The sequence below is a fragment of the Miscanthus floridulus genome, chromosome 10, assembly GCF_019320115.1.
Source record: "Miscanthus floridulus cultivar M001 chromosome 10, ASM1932011v1, whole genome shotgun sequence".
NCBI lineage: Eukaryota > Viridiplantae > Streptophyta > Magnoliopsida > Poales > Poaceae > Miscanthus > Miscanthus floridulus.
The window spans coordinates 20,043,916-20,066,268 of NC_089589.1; the positions used below are offsets into that span (position 1 = coordinate 20,043,916).

A 22,353-nucleotide genomic window follows, 5' to 3' on the forward strand; every position below is an offset into this window, starting at 1 on the left:
CTGAGTAAAGCAAGGATCACTGTTACAGGATTCTTAAATTCTCTTACCTTGAGCCTCTTTCTATCAATAAGAACCAAAAATAATACGAAATATGCCACTATTCTAATTAGTAATCATGCCCAAACTTTAGCCGCCATCAGATAAAAGAAGATGTGCTTAGTCAGCAACGCCTGGCGTTGCATTCGAGCATGACATATTTACACAAGGGGCAGAATAATGCATCAGCTACAAACATTGGTTCAGATGCATTTTCCATTCGCGGATGCAGTGTTTTGCACTGCCTGGATCATCTGACCGACCTGAACACACGGCCTCCAACCACGAACAGTTTTGAGCAAGAACGCATCTACCAGGTTCGCCACAACAGGCATGCTCCAAGAAGGTAGTTCAAGCTCTTGCACCATCTCTGTAGCCACCGAAAGACTTGTATCATTCTCCAGGTCAAATGCGAACTCGATGTTCTTACATTTACCTGTACAAGGCCAGAAGAATAAAACGCAGCGTCAGTGGCATGGTACAAATGGAGATTTGTGCAATCCAAAGATGATATTTTGATGCATGTAATTACCATTGGGGACAGGAATCCTTAGTAATAACTTGACAGGGTTGCTACCACTCATATCTCCTTCCAATACAAATCCACCCCTTCGAAGCACTAGGCTGAAAGACCCCTTCCCGCTATCAACAGTCGTTCCATTTGGTAGCAAAGATACAAAAATTGGTGTGGCTTCAAGATCCAGATCCAAATTTGGCGGGAATGCTATTGGTTCTTGCACAGGATTAGAGGTTTTATTATCATTGATGATGATGTCATCTTTCATGAGAAAAGGGCTCTTCAAGAGATCACTTGCTGGCAATCTATCAGCTGCTGAAGCTAGGCAGCTCTCTATGAAACTTCTTACTTCTGCATCTTTAACCTTGGAGAGAGCAACTGGTTTTGCACCCTGCAATTGTACCATTATAGCATCATTCATATACAACAAAAATGAAGTATCTAGGTATTTCCTAGCGAACTCTTGAAGTAAACAAGTACTATCTTAGTCACACGTCACTTACTTCAGAAATCTTTTTGTATATCTGAACAAAGCCCTGACATTCACTGTAAGGGCACTCACCAGTCACCATTTCAAGCATACACATGCCAAAAGAGTATATATCCACCAACTCATTGTAGTTTTCGCCAAAGAGCTCTGGTGCCATGAATTCTAGGGTGCCTGTGTTTCATGTTAAATGTTACTGATAACAATATTCAGCTCACCATAGATCACGTTTGCTCCAGAAATATGTGGCAGCGTGGCCCGTAGAAAACCGTACCTTGTATACTCTGTGTTTTCCTCTGCTGCATGACCATTGCCAAACCGAAGTCCCCAATCTTAACTTTTCCATGGTTCCCATTGACGAAAATGTTGTCACACTTCAAGTCCCTGTGTATGATTGGTGGCTTCTGGCTGTGCAGATAGGCTAGCCCTGTCAGTATCTGTTTGGCCCATCGCCTCATTGCCTTCATATCAACTTTCTTGTGCTTAGTACGGTACCTAACCACAACATAACATAGATCATTAAAGAGGATGGTGAAGCTAGCTACTTCTGTACAGCTGTTTCCCTTCTGAGTGGAAGGCCAAAAGAACCAGCTTTGTATTTCTTTTAGTTACCTGAAAAGTGAAAACTAAAAACTACAAGAAATTATTCAGATTTAAAATTTGAAAAAGAAATAGTTATTCAGGTTTTATTTGCAATTGGTAAATAACTGAACATTCACCATGCCACAAAAGAAGGTACTAGGCACAAAGAATAAAGTCAATCAAACTCAGAATAAAGTCAATCAAACTCCATCAGTAGCAGCACATACATGGAGGGCTTATGTTATATTAATTACATACTCTCTCAAGTTGCCGGACGTGAACAGCTCAGTGATGAGATTGACGGTCCTTTTCTTGTTGTCGACCCACGAGGCGTAGAGCTTGAGGATGTGCTTGTGCTGGAGCGACCGCAGCAGCTGGATCTCCGTCTTGAGCCGCTGCAGCTCCTTGGGGGATCCCATGGTCCGACAGTTTATCTCCACTTTAGCCCATGCCACCTCGATGCCTTCCACCATGTCGAAGCCTTTGTAGCTGCCACCAAATCGATCACGTGAATCAACAAACACAAGCAAGAATTCCCACTTTTCTTCAAATTTTTAAACAAAAATAAGCTGGCATTCAAGGCTGAATCTTTGTGATTTGTCGAATATCCAGTGTGAATTTCAGGAAACTAGTTACTGTCATTTAATTTGCTACTGAATTACTGCATAAACAGCTGAGGAGAGGGAAGGGAGGTACACTGTCTTGAAGGCCCCTGATCCCAAGACCTCCTTGTACTGCAATGCACGCACGAAACCGCAGAGATCAGGCAGAAATATCTATTTTTCAGACGAATTCGCAGCAGCGCAGGATGCAATCAAGATTCGAAATTCAGGAACTGAAAGCCCCCCGCGCTAAAAGGCGATGAACCAACCCGGCAACCCGACGAGACTAAACAACATGTCGACATTAGCAGGAGACGCGAAGAGACGGCGGATGGACGGCACAGCACGTACCCGGAAGTAGCGGCCGGTGGGGTCGACCTCGTCGACGTCGGGGTCGTCCACCTCGTCGTCAGGCGGCTCCGCCTGCTCGCCGCCGGCCAAATCCGGATCCGGAGCCATCGCGCCGGCGCGCTCCTCCGCCCGCGAGATCAGGAGTCGAGCCGGCGATGGATCGACAAGCAGCGCGAGAGACAGCGGGCGAGCGCGACGAATCTGAACTCTGAACTACTCTTGTGAACTCGAAACAGCTGTTCCAAGTTCCACGGCGACCGCGCCGCGGGTGTTTAGGAGCGGGGTCACGTGAGGCTGCAGGTGGGCCCCTAAGACCTGGTGGGACTTGATCATGGACGTGATAAGCATCCACGTGGCAGATCAGATATACTACTCAGATAAGGGTTTCGACTTTCCGTAAAATTTTCGAAGGGAAACAAGTTTCAAATGAGGATTTACCAAAACGTTTTAGATAAATGAACGAAATTTCAGATAAGGATCTCCTTAAATATTCAGATATAGGTTATGTGATGATCGTGTGCATAATTAAGAGCAAAGGATTCACGGGAACGATTTTGTTGAATTTCCCGTGTTATTTTGTCGCCCCACTTCATGTTAATTTGGTCAAGGATATACTTGCTGGACAAGGGGGTCGACAATCTCTCGTGAGGAGCGAATCTAGCTGAGAATACAGGATTATTAGCATCAGTTTCATTGCATGATATTAATTTTCTTGAATTACAGTATTATTTTAGTAAAAGATTTACAAGTTGTTGGCAGCCAAAATATTATCAAAGATTAAATTTATTTGAATTGGACAAAATTTGCAAAGATCCTGGAAAAATCAGCGCAGGCTGATTTGGACAACGGTTGGACGACTGGTCCAGACTGGTTTCATCAGATAAGCAAACCGGCCAGATCAGTTTTTGCAAAGATGCCACGAAAGCCCAATAAAAAAAGGGCCCAGGGTACACTAGTAAATCACATTGCGTACTCCCGTGCGTTGCAATGGAACTCAATACGTATAGGAACCGGACTTCTGTCATCACTAGATGCGAGTTGTCATGAGTACGAGTCACATACGAGATAGTAGGGCACAATCTAATACATATTAGAATCGGACACCATATTTGTCATCGCTAGACGGGAGTTGTCCTAACTCGTATGAGTCATAGGGCACGATCCATCGAACTACATATTTATCATCCTAATTCGTATGAGTATGAGTCATGAGTCCGAGACACCTACGAAATTCTTTACTAAAAGGAAAAATACTATTAGTATTTTGGAAAAAGTCTACTTAACCCCCCCTATCATACTTGGTCTATTTCACCCCCAACTATGAAACCGTCTGTTTTACCCCCTGAACTATCTAAAACCGTCTGTTCTACCCCTGGGCGGTTTTTCAGCGGCGGTTTTGCTACAGTAACAGCGGGTTGATACAGTACGGTGGGTTGCTACAGTTTCCGTGGTTTTGAATTTCCTTTTATTTATTTTCGGTGAATTTTTGAAAAATCATAGAAAAATCATAAAATGAAAAATCTAATTTTATTGGACTCCACATGAGTAGATCTACATAGTGAATATATAATACGGTATGCTTTAGTACAAAATTCTTACTGTAGCCTTAGACTAATTGGAAAATCTTATTTTGTACTGTAGCAAAACAACCGATGTTACTGTAGCAAAACCGCTGCTGAAAACCCGCCCAGGGGGTAAAACAGACGGTTTTAGATAGTTCAGGGGGTAAAACAGACGGTTTCATAGTTGGTGGTGAAGTAGACCAAGTATAATAGGTGGGGGGTTAAGTAGACTTTTTCCTTAGTATTTATGTACCCATACAACTTTGTTACAACCGGCACTTTCTTTTTCGTGGGCCACTCATAGTATTTTTGGTAGGCCACTTGTTTTTCGTGGGCCAGCCTACTTGTATCGTCAATTTCATTCGTGGGCCACTCATTTGTGGACAACCCAATCATAGGCCCAGCCAACCAAGATTCACTGGATTGTTTTATTATATATTTCTCATCTCTCACAGCTAAAAAACCTAAAACACCAGCATCCTACGACAAAAATCATCGCCTCACCTCGTCGGACTGACCCCTGCGATCCCCGCCCGCTCGCCCGGTTTCACCGCGCTTTCCCCTTGCGATCCCGCGACGCAATCACGCGAGAGCACGCGCCGCCAGGTGGGACCACCCTTCCCGCGATCGCCCACATTGATCCGCCGCAGCACGTTGATCTCAGCGCAATCCCGTGATCGCCCAGTAGGAAACAACGCCGCGCAGCACGTTGATCGTGGCACCTGCCCCCGGTCTCGTACTCCCGCCCAGCCGCCCCCAACACGAAAGGAAATAGAGAATTGGCCTCCCACTCGCATCGGCCGCCGCCCTCGCACCCTCCCTCGCACACCGGCTGTGCTTCGTATAACGCGTCGCCATCGTCGTCGCCTGCCGTCATCGCCTTCGCTGTCTTGCTGTCTTGCTGTGCCCTCAAGAGATCGCAGCACCTGCTCCCTTCCTCATGCGATCTATGGCTGCCCGCTGACGAGCCCAGTTAATGCCAGCCAGGTCGCAACTGCCGCTGACGAGCCCAGCCGGTTGCGTCGGGCCCCTGCTACCTTCAGCGGTGCGCGCCGCGGTGGCCGCCGACCGCGTGGTGCAGCTGCGCGTCCACCCCACCCAGGAGGCGAAGCCCCGCCGCCAGGACGTCATCGGCTATCTCATGCGTCTCATCGGATCCTCCCTCGGCTGCTAGGTGCGTGCGTACCCGCCGCTCCGATCCCTCTCGCCACCCCCTACCCTACCCTACGCTGTTTATTTTCTCTCGTGCGCCAGCGCTAGCTCCCCCTCTGTCGCCCATCGCTTTACCTGGCAGCCGCGCGCTGCCTCGTCATCTTCAGCGTCTGGAGGGAAAGACGGGATCCGTTTCATGTCGTGCGGCGGCTCTGTTTGGTGCTTGCTACTTGCTGCTCCCATCACTATTGTCGGTATTTTTGTGCTTGTTAGTTAATACAGCAGACGTTCCTAAGTCTCCGTCGCATGAGCGTTTCGCGTTTTTCTACATTCTCCGTCGTATTAGCTTCTTTCCTGGTTTTCTCGGTAGCGCAGGCTAGCGACGCCTCATTTCATCGGGCGGAGTCTTTACTACGCCGCCCGCTCCGTTAGCTTTTCGCTAAATCTATTTATCAGCCGAGTGATTCTTGAGGTCGTCTCACTCGATTTAGGCCTTATTTAATTCATTCATCTAAAACTTATTCCCTATCACATCGAATGTTTGAACATATCCATAGATTATTAAATATAGATTAAAAAATAATTAATTGCACAGATTTTGACTAATTTACGAGATAAATTTTTTAAGCCTAATTAGTCTATGATTTGACAATGTAATGTTACAATAAACATGTGCTAATAACGGATCAATTAGGTTTAATAAAATCGTCTCGTAGATTACCAAGGACTTTTATAATTTATTTTATTATTACTATCCGAATACTTCTATATAACACTCCGACTTGATACCCGTCGTAATATCCCTAAACTTTACTATCTGCCACCCCTTACGTTTCGATTTGCGTTCTCCTGCGCCGCAGGGCCGTAGCTGGCTAGTACCGGCGCGGTAGGAGGCAGGCTCAGCAGCACAGTCACAGCACCCCGGTCACACTGCCCACCGTCGTTTTGGACAGGTTTACGCATATCAAGGTGTGTTTAATTTAGATCTAATCTTCTATGTTTACTCTTATTAAATAGGGTGTTGAGTAGGATGCTAACAGAGATCTCTCTCCGATGGATTGGTTAGTGTAATCTGTGTTAATGCTGCGGTCCTAAGTTTGATTCCCTGGGTTGCATGTTTTTTTTTTTTTTTGCTTCGCTGCCTTTTTTTTTGCATGGTTTTGCATGGCGCTGCAGCTTTTTTCCGTTTCGCGCGTTGCTGGCTGCCGCGGATGGAGGGCGCGGGTAGCTTTTCCCTTTCGCGCTGTGTTGGCTGCCGCGATTTTTTTGCTTCGCTGCCTTTTTTGCATGGCGCTGTTGCTTTTTTTCTTCCGTTTCGCGCGTTGCTGGCTGCCGCGGGTAGCTTTTTCCGTTTCGCGCTGTGCTTGCTACCGCGGATGGAGGGAGCGTTCCGAGCGGGAGAGGGCGCACTCCGTTTTTTCACCGTCGTTTCACATGCCTATAAATACCATAGGAACAGGTCTCAACAGTGCACCTCAACCAAATCAAAATGGCGGGGATAGATCTCAATGTTGTACCACACCAAGGGATGAAGATCACGGTAAAGTAGCACTTGCCTGTCTCATTTTTTTGTTCAGTCAGTTTGAACTTCAACTTGTACTGCTAGTGTTTTTCTTACTACTATGCAGCATTAGTCGTAATCCATTTTATTTTTGTTGATAGATTTCGATTTGAACTTGCCACTTGACGAGTTTGGCGCGGTTGATTTTGATTTCATTCAAAACATCAGTGGTAAGTTAAACTTCACTCGTTTGGATTTTGAATAAATGTTTGGCTCGGCTGGTTTGGACTGAATGTTTTTTTTCCATTAGAACATGTTGCTAAAGGAAACCACCGAAGAAAAGAAATGTCACAAGATCTGAGAAAACAAGTTTATCAAGCTTTGTTGGCTAGAAGCAAGAATGGGAAACTTGGCAACAAAGATACTAAAATTGTTGCCGATCAATTTGACCTTCACATTCGGTCAGTTCAGTGTTTATGGAAGCGAGGTAAAACACAACTTGCAAACTCTGTTCCGGTTGTGGTTTGTAGTCTAAAGGAGGGTAGAGTTGGGTGTAGGCAATCCCTGTTGATTTGGAAGTATTGCGCAACATCTCTCTAAAGGAAAGAATTACTATAGAGGATGTGTGTGCCAAACTTAACATGAGCAAATGGAAGATTCAAAAGTATTTGAAGAAAGGTTTGCTTAGGCGCCACTCTAGTAGCATCAAACCATATCTCACAGAAGCTAACAAGAATTCAAGATTAAAGTGGTGTGTTGACATGATTAATAGAGAATTGCTTGATGATCCAAGGTTTAAGGATTTGTTTGACATTGTGTTCATTGATGAAAAATGGTTCTACCTCTCTCAAAAATCTAAAAAATATTATTTGCTACCCGAAGAAGATGATCCCCATCGGACTTGCAAGAATAAGAATTACATCCCTAGACTCATGTTCTTATGTGTTGTTGCTCAACCAAGGTTTAGGGATGGGAATTGTATTTTTGATGGTAGGATTGGATGTTTTCCACTTGTTACTTATGAACCGGCTATGAGAGGTAATGGGTGAACCTGCCGTGTCCGAGGAGACTTGGTTATGAAGCCCATAACTTTGATCACAAGAGACGTGATTAGAGATTTCATGATCAACCAAGTGTTGCCTGCCATTCGAGCCAAATGGCCAAGAGAAGATTTGGGCAAACCAATCTTCATTCAACAAGATAATGCACCTTCCCATTTAAAATTAGATGATCCCGTTTTTTGTGAGGCTTCTAAGCAAGAAGGATTCGATATTCGCCTAATTTGTCAACCACCTAATTCTCCAGATTTCAACATTCTTGATTTGGGTTTTTTCCGAGCTATTCAAGCAATTCAATACAAGAAGAATACAAAAACAGTAGAAGCTCTAGTTCCAGCAGTGCAAGAGGTAATTTGATCAAATTGTTCACACATGTTTCATTGTTTTTGCAACAATAAATTTGCTCATTCATGAACACTTTTGTAGGCATTCATGGAGTACTCGGTACACAAAGCAAACCGAATGTTTCTAACACTACAAAGTGTTTTGATGGAAGCTATGAAGGTGAAAGGATGCAATAAGTTCAAGATTCCTCACATGCAAAAAGAAACATTAGAAAGAGAAGATCGTCTGCCAACTAGTATCCCTTGTGAACCATCTTTGCTACATGATGCCGAGGCTACACTTGCTGCATCAAACAATTAGAATGATGTTAGTTATCCTTGATTACTATAGACATCCTTGTAACAATTATTAAGAACTATCTTACCGATGCTTTGGCCTGTTCCTTCACCGCAGCGAGCTCACGCTCACGCTTCTCGTCGATCATCTTGAGCACTTGTGGAGGTATCATGAGAGTGTTGCCATCCATCACGACATTGTCGAGATCAGGAATGAAAAGCTTGCAGTCGAATTCGTCGAGGCCGTGCATCATGGCGCTGAGTCTATATTCCACATGGACGAGACCGCAGTGAGGGCATGGCCATCTCCACGAGTGCGCACGAGTCCATGCTTGGCGGTCCTCATGGACGAGATGACAGCGAGCGCATACCTCCTGCAACTCCGGCGTCATCTGCGACTCCGGCTCCATGTCCGAGACCAGCGCGAGCTCCATGTCCGAGACCGGCGCCAGCTCCATCTCTGAGGACTTTGACGTGAGCTCCATCTCCATGTCCGAGCATGCATGGCAGCGAGGCGAGTAGGCACGACGGCGAGGCGAGCGCGCGCGGTGAGGCGAGCGGGCACAGCGGCGAGGCGAGCGGGCTCGGCGGCGAGGCGAGCGCGGCGGCGAGGCGAGCAGGCGCGGCTGTGAGGCAAGCGAGCGAGATGCCGAGGGCCACTGCGCTAACGAGGGTCAAAACGGATTTGGAAACCGAGGGTCGCGGCGTGAACCGAGGGTCGCGGCGTGCATTAACTCGAAATGGATTTGGAAACCGATGAGTCAGGGGCAAAGCCGTCTCCTTTGGCCAACGCAGGGACGAACGACTTGTATTGTGCAACTCGAACGAACGCCCATGAAAGGATCAAGATGCCCAACAGGGAGGGTGAATTGGGCTAATTCTAAATTTCTTTGCAATAATTAAATCCTATGGTTAGCCCAATTAACCCCTTGTGCCTAGATAGTGTTTCTAATTGTTCTACCGCACAAAAGGCTTGCAACCTAAGTTCCAATCCTACTCTAGCATGGTAATTCTATGAATGTAAAGACAAGAATTGAATTGCACAAAGTAAATGCTCAAAGTAAATAGAGAAGGAGGAACACGGTGATGTTTTGCCGAGGTATCGGAGAGTCGCCACTCCCCACTAGTCCTCGTTGGAGCACCCGCGCAAGGGTGTAGCTCCCCCTTGATCCGTGCAAGAATCAAGTGCTCTCTACGGGTTGATTCTTCGACACTCCGTCGCGGTGAATCACCCACAACCGCTCACAACTTGGCTTGGGTCATCCACAAGCTCTCCGGATAATCACCAAGCTCCCAATCACCACCAAGCCGTCTAGGTGATGGCGATCACCAAGAGTAACAAGCACGAACTCTCACTTGACCACGACAAGCCTAATGAGAAGGTGGATGCACACTTTGCTACTCTTGATCTTCACTAATGAGGGCTCTCTTTGGGATTCTCAAATCTCAATCACCTCACTAGGACCTTGCTCTTCTTGGCACTCTCTAGGGTGTTTTTTAGCTGTTGGAATGAGCAAAAGTACCCCCACACACGAGTGGAGGTTGTATTTATAACACCGGTTGAAAAACGAACCGTTATATGCCTCTACAGGGTGACCGGACGTTTCGGTCATGTTGACCGGACGCACCGGTCAGTATACCCCGAGCTCCGGTGGTTAAGAGTTGACCCGAGCTCTAGGGTGTTGAGTTGGATCCTAACAGAAATCTCTCTCCGATGGATTGGTTAGTGTAGTCTGTGTTAATGCTGCGGTCCTGAGTTCGATTCCCTGGGCTGCATGTTTTTTTTGCTTCGCTGCCTTTTTTGCATGGTTTTGCATGGCGCTGCAGCTTTTTCCCGTTTCGCGCGTTGCTGGCTGCCGCGGATGGAGGGCGCGGGTAGCTTTTCCCTTTCGTGCTGTGCTGGCTGCCGCGATTTTTTTTGCTTCGCTGCCTTTTTTGCATGGCGCTGTTGCTTTTTTCTTCCTTTTCGCGCGTTGCTGGCTGCCGCGGGTAGCTTTTTCCGTTTCGCGCTGTGCTTGCTGCCACGGATGGAGGGAGCGTTCCGAGCGGGAGAGGGCGCGCTCCGTTTTTTCACCGTCGTTTTGCATGCCTATAAATACCGTAGGAACAGGTCTCAACAGTGCACCTCAACCAAATCAAAATGGCAGGGATAGATCTCAATGTTGTACCACCAAGGGATGAAGATCACGGTAAAGTAGCACTTGCCTGTCTCATTTTTTTGTTCAGTCAGTTTGAACTTCAACTTGTACTGCTAGTGTTTTTCTTACTACTATGCAGCATTAGTCGTAATCCGTTTTATTTTTGTTGATAGATTTCGATTTGAACTTGGCACTTGACGAGTTTGGCGCGGTTGATTTTGATTTCATTCAAAACATCAGTGGTAAGTTAAACTTCACTCGTTTGGATTTTGAATAAATGTTTGGCTCGGCTGGTTTGGACTGAATGTTTTTTTCCATTAGAACATGTTGCTGAAGGAAACCACCGAAGAAAAGAAATGTCACAAGATCTGAGAAAACAAGTTTATCAAGCTTTGTTGGCTAGAAGCAAGAATGGGAAACTTGGCAACAAAGATACTAAAATTGTTGCCGATCAATTTGACCTTCACATTCGGTCAGTTCAGCGTTTATGGAAGCGAGGTAAAGCACAACTTGCAAACTCTGTTCCGGTTGTGGTTTGTAGTCTAAAGAAGGGTAGAGTTGGGCGTAAGGCAATCCCTTTTGATTTGGAAGCATTGCGCAATGTCTCCTGAACAAAATGTGCTAATAAAAAAGAGGCGGCATGAGTTGTATGCGGTAAAAAATACACACAAAAATACTGCAAGAAAACTGCAAATGCCTCCACAAGAGAAGAAGTTGAAACGAAAAGAGAGTAATAAAAACTACAAAATGATGGTGAGAGAACACCGATCCAACAATTTGCGTCCGGACTCAATTGCCATGGAGAGCCCTCACTTTTACCCTCAGCTTATTTTCCCTTCTTCACCACAATCGCCTAAAGCGCCTTCACACGATATGGAAATACCCTAATTGAGGGGCACGCCTGATGACATCGCGCCGACTGTAATTCAAAATCCAGAAGTCCAGACCCCTGAATTGGCTGCGGCACAGACCATATATAGGCATTGAGTGACCACTAGAGAGAGAAATTCCCTTCTATCCCGTCGTAATTGGGCTTTTGAAGCAAACATTAGAAGAAGGGCTAGAGGATATGCGGATGGAAAGTGCAATGATTCGAACGACCCGACTCAACCGAGTGTGGTTTGCAACGATAATTAGCCTTGATCACTATATATTGTCGGCACTTTCACCTTCGCTCTTCTATTCCAAAAACTCATACCTTTTCTTACTACAGATGGTGTCACCCAGGAAACTCCAGTTCCACCACCTAATAATTGCACAGGTACACAGACACAACCGTCTGTAGTTGACAATACCTTTTCAATGCCACCAAACGGTGCACAAAGCTCATATACCAGACTCTATGGTCGAGGATGGTATTTTCTTTATTAAATTTGTCCCCTTTTTGTTTTTTGTATGCCATTATGTTTCTCTCATCATATATGTGGCCGTGTTGCATAGACTATAATGAGGATGTCATATTTGAGGAGGAAGAGGAAGATGACGAGGCGTACTTTTTGCCGGACAAGGTACACCGCGTAATAGTCAAAATATTCTTTCACAAACTTTCTTTCAACGCGTAACACATGAACATTTTGTCAAAAGACGACGAGAAGGGAACCGACATCGAGCATAATCTCGACACGGATGAGCAAGAGAACAGTGAGCTTGATGTCCCGGATCCATACGACAGGGTCTGGCTAATGTCCCATCAGAGTCGCCCATGCTACCGTCGGTGCTGAACTACGAGCACTGCAACACAAAGAAATTCAAGGGTGAACCGCCCGGATTCTGTTGTTGGGGTAGAAAGATTCATCTTTCAACTCCTGAGACACCACCAGAGCTCATGAGGTTGTGGTCAAACTTGGACGCTGATGCTAGGCACTTTCGTGCAAACATCAGATATTTCAACGACCACTTCTCTTTCACTCTCTATACTGCCACATAGACCGTGTGACCACTAACATGCAAATCTGCGGTGTCTACACGTTGAAAGGTCCTAAATGGCTAGAGGGGATGAATAGCCTATAAAAATTCTTTAGAAACTCACTAGAGCAAATGGTTAGTACACTAAATGGCGTAAAGCAATTTTGCTCTAGCTCTACAAGGGTTGCAAGCCACCTATACCAATAATTCTTGTTGCTATGATCTCTAAGTTCACACAAAGGCTAAGTCACTACTCTCTAAGCTAGTAAGCTCTCAAAAACTAACTAAAGAGCCTCACTGACCAAACTAACAAGCTCTAAAAGACTAGCTACACTAAAGAGCTTGACTAGAAAAAAATATAAATAAAGTAAATACAAGAGAGTGTGTCGGGAGATTATACCGTCGTGGCAAGAGAGATGAACCAATCACAATAAATACAAGATTTTCTCCCGAGGTTCATGTGCTTGCCGGCACGCTAGTCCTCGTTGTATCGACCAACACTTGGTGGTTCGACGGCTAATAGGTGTTTCACAAACCTAGCCCAACAAATGGGCGCTGCAAGAATCTACTCACAAGTGAGGTAACTCAATGACATGAGCAATTTACTAGAGTGGCTTTTGACGCTACGCCAGAAAATAAGCCCAAAAACCCCTCACAAATATATCATTGATCGGGGGCGAACACAATCACCAAATTCCCTCACCAATCAATAAATCTCCAACCGTTTAGGTGATAGCAATCTCCAAGAATAATAAGAAATCCACAGATCACAAGAATCACCTAGTACCACCAAATATACAACCTCAAATACTCACACTAAGGTTTTTTTTTAAATCCTCTAAAAAATAAACACCACGATTAAAGAAGGAGATAAGAGGAAGGAGATGCTCTTGAAGCTCTCGAGATCAACACTACTAGAGCTCGATCTCTCGAACGGATACGCAGCTCCCTCGAACGGTCACAAACGCAGAGCAACGGGCGGCACCAGCGCCGCACACCCCAACGGGCAACGGCACAGGCGAGCAGCCACGCCCGACTTCATACGAACGAAGCAGCGGCGCCCCTTGTTTTCTCTTTCAGCGCGGGCCCCACGCGGACCCCATCTCTCTCTGTATCGGTCAACGGGAGCAGACGAGCGCAAGCACAGAAAAGAAAAGGCAACCAGCTGCATGCACCTGCCTATTTCTGGCGTGCGGCCCCACACGAGAAAACCAGTAGCGCCTAGCTCTCTCTCCGTTCCTTGCATGTGAGCATGCACCAAATTTCCACGAGGCTTCCCAACACGCCTGCAAGCGCCGCTCCTGGGTTCGGCCCACTCAATAAGGCGGCTTCCCAGCTGGGCTTAGTCGACGGGCCGGCCCAGCGGCCAGAAGATGCGTGCCAACCAGGCCGTTCTGGCCCACGCGCAAAGCAGCAGCCCCAGCAGACAGAAGAGCACCTTCTGTGAATTCCAGCACCTCTTTTTAAGCCAAATCAAGTGCTAACTTTACCAAAATATTCCAAAATAAATTAGACACTTAAGTTAGCTTTCACAAATATTTTTCATAGGCTTTCTCATGCATCTCACCACGTCACTAAACGCTAAGTATATGCAAATAAGATTCACACTCAGTGGCACTAGATAACCATTGCAATTAAAAATTTCTCCTCTTTATAGTACGGTTATCTATCCTAAATCCACTCACACCCTATATGGTGTCTTGAGTGGCAAAACAAGATAGCCTTTTCAAAATACCTTTGCCTTGAGCCTATTTTGTTTTTCTCTTTCTTCTTTTCCAAATTGGAGCACTTGATATCATCTTTTGGTCACCTCCATCACCATGATCATCATCTAGCTCCATCACTTGCTATGTACCAACCTATCTTTGCATTTTACTCATGACAAAGGTCAGTACACTTAGGTTTCATCAATTATCCAAAACCAAACTAGGGCTTTCAAACGTTCCGTGCCCATGGCTGAATTTACCATAACATATGATCATTTGGTAAAGAGGATGGTATCGAAAAGAGACACCTCGAGCTTTATTTTTACGACGACAATCCGTCGCTCGAGCATCGGATAGTGCTATGAGCAATGCGTCCAAGAAGATAGAGAAGTTATAGTGCAAATGGTTTTGTTAAAAAACATTGCAGATGACATAGATGAGTAACTAACTCAGAGACACTGTTGCTTGCAATAATAATATCTATGATTTAACTATTTTTATATATTGTTGATGGTGAATCTTGCCACAATACTCAAGTGGATATCTTATTCTACAGTATATGTCTGCGTGGAATAAACCTAAAGCCACACATATTTATACGACGAGTATAACATACTTTGTTTTTAGGTTTTGTGGGAGATTTTTTAAGACACGCAGTATTACCCATGTGATAGGCATTAATATTTACATATATACTCGAACATGTGTACAGGATGGTATGAAGATTTGAGTCATGCGACGGAACTTATTTGTGGATTTATTGACGCACAAAAGAAATGGATATTGGAGATTTGTTCCTACCGATGTAAAACATTATCTTAGCCGCATCACGGAGGGGTCTATACAGTAGAGTTTGTGAGTCTGCGACGCCGCGTTCTCCGTAACTGTGTTAATTTCATAAACTTTGCTTTTTAGATTAAATATCACTTTAATGTTGGTATTTAATTTTTACAGTATTGTTATCTTATTGTGTGATCCGTGTGTTTTTAGTATAAATTATTAGCTATCTCATAGCAACGCACGAACACACTACCAATTCATGGTTTGGTTTTGGGCGGAGATTAGTTGGATCCACGCAAAATGCTATTCTCCTCTTCTTTTAAACCCTTTCGGCAATACTGGTACGTTCCTATCGCCCTCAACTCGATGGCATGTACGGATAAAAAGGGAGAATTATGTATTTGGCACCGAAACAAATCAGTCTTCCGCATTTGGCACTAAAAAATTTAAACTTTCTTATTTGGCTCTGAGTTAAAATTTCCTTCCCTAGATAGAATTGCCGTCCATTTGGGTCAGTAACGACGTCAAGTTGCTGGTAAAATAACATAAATGCCATTCTTTGTAGTAGAAAAATACATGATGCCAAATATATTTATAAAAAAACTAAATTTAAATATCTATCCAATGATCGATCAGAGGCGGCCTAACCACTGACTGCAAGAGATCGATCAGAAAATCACAGAATTGCAGACACTGCTACACCAAACGGACAGATCAAGCACGCAAGCTGACTGGAGCGCACGCAGGACACAAGAGGCCGGCTTGGGTCTGCTCGAGCACGGCACCGAACTGAGCACGCGGACGCACGGGAAAAAGCACGACGAGCACCGATCGGTCGGGCACCTGGGCAAAGGGCAAGCACCGCTCAGGTGAGCGTGCACGGCGCCTGAGCGCACGTCGCTGGTAGTGCTGCCGCTAAGGCTGCTGAGCCGCTGCTCCCAAAGGAAGCACGAGCGGACGAACGTCAGCACCAAAACAGAAACAGGGCGTCCACAAGAATCAAAGAAATCCGTCCAAAAACTCGATGATTCAATCCCAAATTTCGCTCAGATGAAATTCAACTTGCTGCAAACCTATCCCCAAGAAATCATCGTCTGGGATTGACCCAAACTCCGAGAAATTCAGATCATAGCCAAGAACGAAAATAGGGAAAAAAACGAACAGATCGTAGCCAGGGGGAGGACAAGGAGACGCGCAGCCTCGTCGCCGGGATCCGCCTTGCCGCCGGGAAGAGTCTTCGCCGGCAGCCAATGGTCGGGGCGGACCCGCCGCCTGGGGCACCTGCCACGAACTGGCGCTCGAGCCCGGGGAGGAGAAAGGCGACCGCCTTGCCGCCGGGAAGACACCGCCGGCAGCCGCCCTAACCCTAGGCTGCGAATCGGGACGAAAAAGTGTAGGAGGCCGACGCGTTTTGCCCGGTGCCTGTTCGTGCAACTCATGAAGGAGGGGCAGTGCTGTCCCACTAAGAAAAAATTGACACGATCAAAATAATCAACTAACAGATGAATGGATACAATGGACGGTAGTGTTATATATGGAAGAAAATTTTAACTTGAATGGGAAAAGAAAAATGCAATATTTTATTTTAATGAGTTCCCCTTTTTAGTTCCCCTTTTTTGCATTTTTCTTATTTTCAATTCCATTCATTTTTTTTATAGAATACTTTTTTATTCTATATCTATAAAAAAATAGTATTCTATAAAAAATCTTTATTTTATAAACTAAAAAGTGTCAGATAAGAAAATTCAAATTTTTAAATGCCAAATACGAAACACTGATTTATTTCAGTGTCAAATACATAATTCTCTCTCTCAAAAAAAAAAAAAACTCGGTGGCCTGTATCCGCCTATATATTTCTGAAACGAGACAACGAACCCCATACATTTCTGAGAACGCATTAATTGCAAGGCCAAGACTTTCTGAGTGGCCTCTTGACTTCTAAAGCCATATAGTGTTCCTGGTTGTTGGCATTGGATTTGACCAATAATTGTGCTTTTAAAGTACATATTGTACCAATAACTGAAGCTCAAAAAAAGACCAATAACTTGTTTATTAGTATTAAACAGTGACTAGTTTTATATATATAAAAAAACAAGTGGTCAAGTTATGAATAAGGGGAAAAAACAAGTGGATAGGTACATGTAAGGTAGCTAGGGGGTGGATCGGATAACAGGCCAATTGAATTGGTTTGTTGAGTTTCTTTCTCAAAATTGGTATTATTTTATTTAACATAACCTTCTAAATTGTTTGAAACCTAATTTCAAACTAAAGTTTAACAAACCAAGACAAAGTCAAAATCATTCAGAATCCAGTTATTTTTATTTTCAAAGAAGAAAACGAGTTTTTGGAGCAATTTGGAAATGAGCCACATACGCGCTAGCGTGTCAAAGGTTAATAAGCACCAAAGTATGTCGTGTACCATAGCACCACGGGCTTTGGCGCCATCCATATATAGGACCCATTTTTATCATTCAAATCTGCAGGGCGCAAATAGCATTTTTTTTCTTTTCAAAATGACTACAAATAAAGCAATTTGCTTATGAGTAGACCTTCTTCCTTGACCGTGTCAATGAAGAAGGGCGCGAGCCCATCTCTTATCTGGAAGGCAATACCGCTACCATTCCTCCATCTTCCACTTCCAGCTTGGCCTAAATCCTTAGTGATGAGTGATGGAGTGATGGAACTATACTATAAATATATATGATTGTGGTTGGAGTATACATTACGATGTGATATATATTTTCTTTGTGACTGATGCAAAATGTTGTTTTAGTTTTGAAAACTGGATAGCGAAATATACAAATTTCTAAATTTGGTAAAATACATAGCACATAAGGTTGCTTGAGAAGGAAGTTGGCTAAACGCTTGTACGTGAAATGAGTTTACCGCCGGACTACAAACCATTTCCCTGTCCTAATACTAGTGTTAGGACAAAACTGAATCGCTACTTCGAAGACCACGTTGGCACATGTGGGTTACTACTGCATGTCTGGGCGTGAGCAACGACGACGTCGTCTCCGGCCAAACTCGCGTCTCACGACAACTCGCGTCTCGTGACTCCGAGCGTCGCCGCCGCCGCCTTCCGTCTCCACCACTGCTGGTCCCCTTCCTCCCACTCAGGCATATCGCCGGAGGCCGGAGGGAATAGGGATCTATCGTTTTTATTAAGTTTTTTTAATAGATCGAGTCCTTAGGGTTAGGGTCTTTTCATGCCAAGTTTTTTGGTTTTGGGGATTTATCTCCTCCTCCTCCTTTCCAGCGACGGCGAGGGGTAGGGTGGAATCATTTTCTCTATGACGGCTCTATTGAAGATGAGGGAGACAACACGTCGTCAACATCCTCACCAATATGACGACATGGAGACTTTTATTTTCGGATGGTGACATCAAGGCGGAGATGGTGTCACCGCCATGGAATAATTTTCTACAGTTTCTTTTCTGTTTTTTATTATGGTTAGATCTGACCACGATGAAGGACCATGGACAATAAGTTTCAGATCAGTCTTCCTCATTCTTCGGTGGTTGACAAAAAAAAGAAGGAATAGACCAGAAAGAAGAAGTTGGGCATTTGTTCTCAGGCCATCAGATCCGACAAGGAGGAGCTCGGATCTAGTGACCGGTGAGGACGAGCCCGGATCCAGCGAGGAGGAGCTCAGATCCGGCGGTGCTCGTGCGGCGGCGGCGGATCCTGTGAGTGGTCTCTCTAGTGGGTGCTCCGGCAGCGGCACGGGCGCTGCGGGGCTACTACTACAGAAAACTTTACCGAGGCGGACAAAAACGCTTAACCGAGGCGGGCATCGCAACCGCCTCGCCTTGGTTAATCGAATAAAAAAACAAAAAACAAAAACAAAAACTCGTGGATAGGTTCGCCGAGCCCATCTACGGGCCCGTCGAGCCCATCCATGCACCACCGCGGGCGCTGCTCGCCGGAGGAGCGCCGCCCGCCTTGCCCGCTGGAGGAGCGCCGCCCGCCGGATCCACCTCCCCGCCACCGGATCTGGCCTCGCCAGTCCGCCTCGTCCGCGCCGCTACACTGGAGGTGGAGCGCCGCCCGCCTCGCCTTGCCGGACGGATCCGCCTCCCCGCCATAGGATCTGCCCTCCCCGCTGCCGGATCTGAGCACAAGCTCAGCGAGGCCGGTGCTCCTCGCCGTAGCGCCGCCGGAGGAGAGGGAGAGAGAACTGAGGCGCCGCTGCAGGAGCTCGAGGGAGAGGGAAGGCCGGATCCGCCGTACCGTTGCTGCTCCTCCACGCGAAGCCGCCGTGGATCCGCCCGCCGTCGCCATGGATCTGAGCACCGACGAGGGAGAGAGTGAGGGAGATGAAGAGAGGAAAAGAGAGGGAGATGGGGAGAGCTGACCTACCTCGGCCTCACGCCACCGCGGCCCCACGCCATCGCACCGCCCGGCTGCGCGCCACCATGGTCGCGCGCCACCACGGCCCCGCACCACAACCGCCCTGGAGAGAGAGAAGGACCAGAGAGAGGCGGTGGAGAGAGAGGGAGGTGGTGGAGAGAGAGGGACTAGAGGAGGGAGCTGCTCATCCTTGCGTCTGCGGTGCCTGGGAGAAAGAGGGCAGCGAGAGAGTGGGCTGGGAGTGAGGTTAGGGTTTCATTGTGTTTATATACTCGACACTAGTATTGGGATTTGAAATAGTAGCGGGATGGGCCAGAATTTAGGAGGCGAGCCTTATAAAATAACCATCTCGGTTAATGATTTACCGAGGCGGTTGCGTTATAATGCCCGCCTCGGTTAATAGGCATTAACCGAGGTGGTTGTATTACATTGCCCGCCTCGGTTAATAGATTAATGACCGCCTCGGTTAATCCAGACATTAACCGCGGTTGAAATGCCTGCCCGCCTCCGAGACACTTTACCAAACGCTGCGCAAAAGAATTTGTGTAGTAGTGGGTGCTCCGGTGCGGTGCTCCGACGAGCAGAGCAGCGGCCCGTGGATGGTCTCGGCAGACCCGTAGATGGGCTCACTAGGCTTGTCCACATGTTTTATTTTTTTAATTTTTTTATTTGATTAAACGAGGCGGGCAACAACCAACCGCCTCCGTTAAGGCCGGATTAACCGTGACCTTTCGACGGAGGCGGTTGTGATGCCCGCCTCGGTTAATCATTTTTGCCCGCCTCGGTTAAGTTTTTGTAGAAGTGATATGTTCTCAGGCCTTTTGCCGAGTGTTTGCCTGTGCGGTTATCCATATTGCAAAGCATTATACATGTTTGGTTTTGAGCTCTGGATCTATTCACAACATGATTTCGATTTAGATGAAAATCAGTTTATGGATGTTTGTGTGATTCAGAGTGCTTGTAACGTGTTGATATACTCTGTTGTTATCTAAGATAATTCTTCTTTTGTCAAAAAAAAAAAACGGCATCTCCGGCCTGCCGCTGGACTTTTTAAAGAGATTAGAAAGTACGTACAGTAGTGCAAACGTCAGAAGGCTGTGTCAACTCTCTGCTAGCGTACGCACCTTTGTGTTCGGTGAACTGTGATAATCTGTGATAATCTCCAGCTAGCCGAGACCAATCAGGCAATCCTCAGCTTACAAAAACCTATATCACCTCGTCAAAAAGTTGGAAAAATGAAAATATACAAAAGTGATCGACAGTCTTTGTTTTTATCAGATACTGTAATAAGGCTAATCCATTATATCATCGATGCATATTAATGGCCATTCTTTGAACGGCACATTTCATATGGAATCTTAAAAGTTGTATTAAGCTGAAGAACCTGTTAGGAATTTAGGCAATTTCATTATCAGTTTAATCCAGAAAAATAACATCAGCAGGTTTGTGACGACATATATGTGCATGTGTATATTTCTTATGAACACTACAGCATACAGAGATGACATACTAGTGAATACAGTAAAAACACAAAGTATAGAAATCACAGATATTAGACTGTACCCAGCGGAGGGTCCCATGCCGAGGGCATCGGAGGCTCCATTCGCACTAGTCGACATAGTGCGTTCCTCGAAGTCGCGGACCACAGTCGATGCAGGAAGATGTTCGCAGTGCAGTCCCACGAACGGATCACCAGGAAGAAGATGCCTTGACGTTCCGCTGGTAATCACGGGGAAGATGTACGGACGAGCAGTCGCGGATCGCTCGCCAAAAACCTAATCGCCGCGCACCCCGTGCAAGGTTCTTTGGCGGACGAGGGTTTCGGAGGCACCTGCTCTCCCGCTACTCCGTGTGCGCAGAGGAACAGGACGGGGAAGCGGAAGGGACGGTAACTGACGCAGTCTATTCGCCTCCACCATCAAAGAGTGAAACTCCCGTGATAATGTGGATTTAAGTGGCAAAAGACTGGCCACGCCCGCCCGCTGCCTTCCTGCCTCGGCCTCGGCCCGGCCTGCGCCCACGGCCCGGCCGGCGGCAACGGCGGCGCGCGCGCGTGTGGCACGTCTTTGTCCTTTTCTCTGCTTCTCAATTTAGATGAATAATTTCCAACCATATAAGCTGAGTCAGCGTTCAGTCAAAATCCCATATGGTATTAAACCATGCAACACTTAATGTTACGTACCATAGAGTTTTATTTGATTCATTAAATATTATATGGGCCAAGCCCATATTATATCCAACAATCCCCACCAAACTCTAGGGTTTGTAACAAAGTAGTCTTAGAACCAGATTTCTTTTATATACTAGTGTTTCGATGGAGACTGTTAAGTGGAACATCCATCTAGAACAATAATTTCACTTAGTCACAACTAAACAATGGACTAAGCCTTGAATTGATAGTTTTGTGTGAGGTGAATGCCACTAAAGTCCTTAGCTGATACTGGGCAACAAAAGGCATCCCCTCTATTTGAAGCATATAAGTCATACTTCAGTGCCTTTCATGAGTATTTAGAGATCACCCAAATCTCATAGACTGTGACCAGCAGTCTGACTCATATAGGTGTGTTCCTCAAAAGATATTCTGTAGGACAACATTTTTGCTTTGACAAGCCACTTTGAACACATTAAGGCAAACGCCAGCCTGCTTTAGAGAAAGGAAAGATATGCATAGAAATGAGTCTTACTAAGGATCTTTTCTCATAATTTACTACTAGCTTGTTTCACCGTCCTACTTCACGGGATCTTCGATCACATAGAACAGGTTACCACTATAGTAAATTTCAAGTGGGTCTCAAACCCATCTCTTTCGATGCACTTTCTATCACATTGCGTGATAGACCCTTAGTGAACTGATCTACCAGATTGTTAGACGTGTGGACATAGTCCAATGCTATTACTCCAGAGTTTCTCAATTTTCTGACAGATTTTAGTCGTCTCTTAACATGACTTGTGGACTTCATGTTATCCTTGGAACTGTTAACCTTTGTAATCATAGTCTGGTTA

General features: G+C 45.7%; 1 protein-coding gene across 2 annotated transcripts; it reads right to left on the reverse strand.

The window, feature by feature from the left end:
• LOC136486339 (probable serine/threonine-protein kinase WNK6) lies at positions 1–2,803 on the reverse strand. Of its 2 annotated transcripts, XM_066483206.1 has the most exons (7): positions 2,576–2,803; positions 2,319–2,356; positions 1,881–2,111; positions 1,315–1,535; positions 1,057–1,214; positions 569–944; positions 1–472 (listed from the first exon to the last, which is right to left on the reverse strand). In XM_066483206.1, exons 1-7 carry the CDS (start codon positions 2,681–2,683, stop codon positions 240–242), a joined length of 1,365 nt encoding a protein of 454 aa, XP_066339303.1. In that variant the 5' UTR covers positions 2,684–2,803; the 3' UTR covers positions 1–239. The 2 variants fall into 2 exon arrangements, with proteins under 2 accessions (XP_066339303.1, XP_066339304.1); XM_066483207.1 differs by lacking the exon at positions 2,319–2,356 and having other exon boundaries at positions 2,576–2,703.
• Positions 2,804–22,353: the final 19,550 nt, after the last annotated feature.

Excerpts from the sequence above, each read along its gene's own strand:
- LOC136486339 (XM_066483206.1), bottom strand. The coding sequence starts at position 2,683 with ATGGCTCCGGATCCGGATTTGGCCGGCGGCGAGCAGGCGGAGCCGCCT. Across the intron at positions 1,536-1,880 it reads ACGTCCGGCAACTTGAGAGA|GTACCGTACTAAGCACAAGA; the intron begins GTATGTAATTAA and ends TGTTGTGGTTAG. Across the intron at positions 473-568 it reads AAGGATTCCTGTCCCCAATG|GTAAATGTAAGAACATCGAG; the intron begins GTAATTACATGC and ends GGCCTTGTACAG.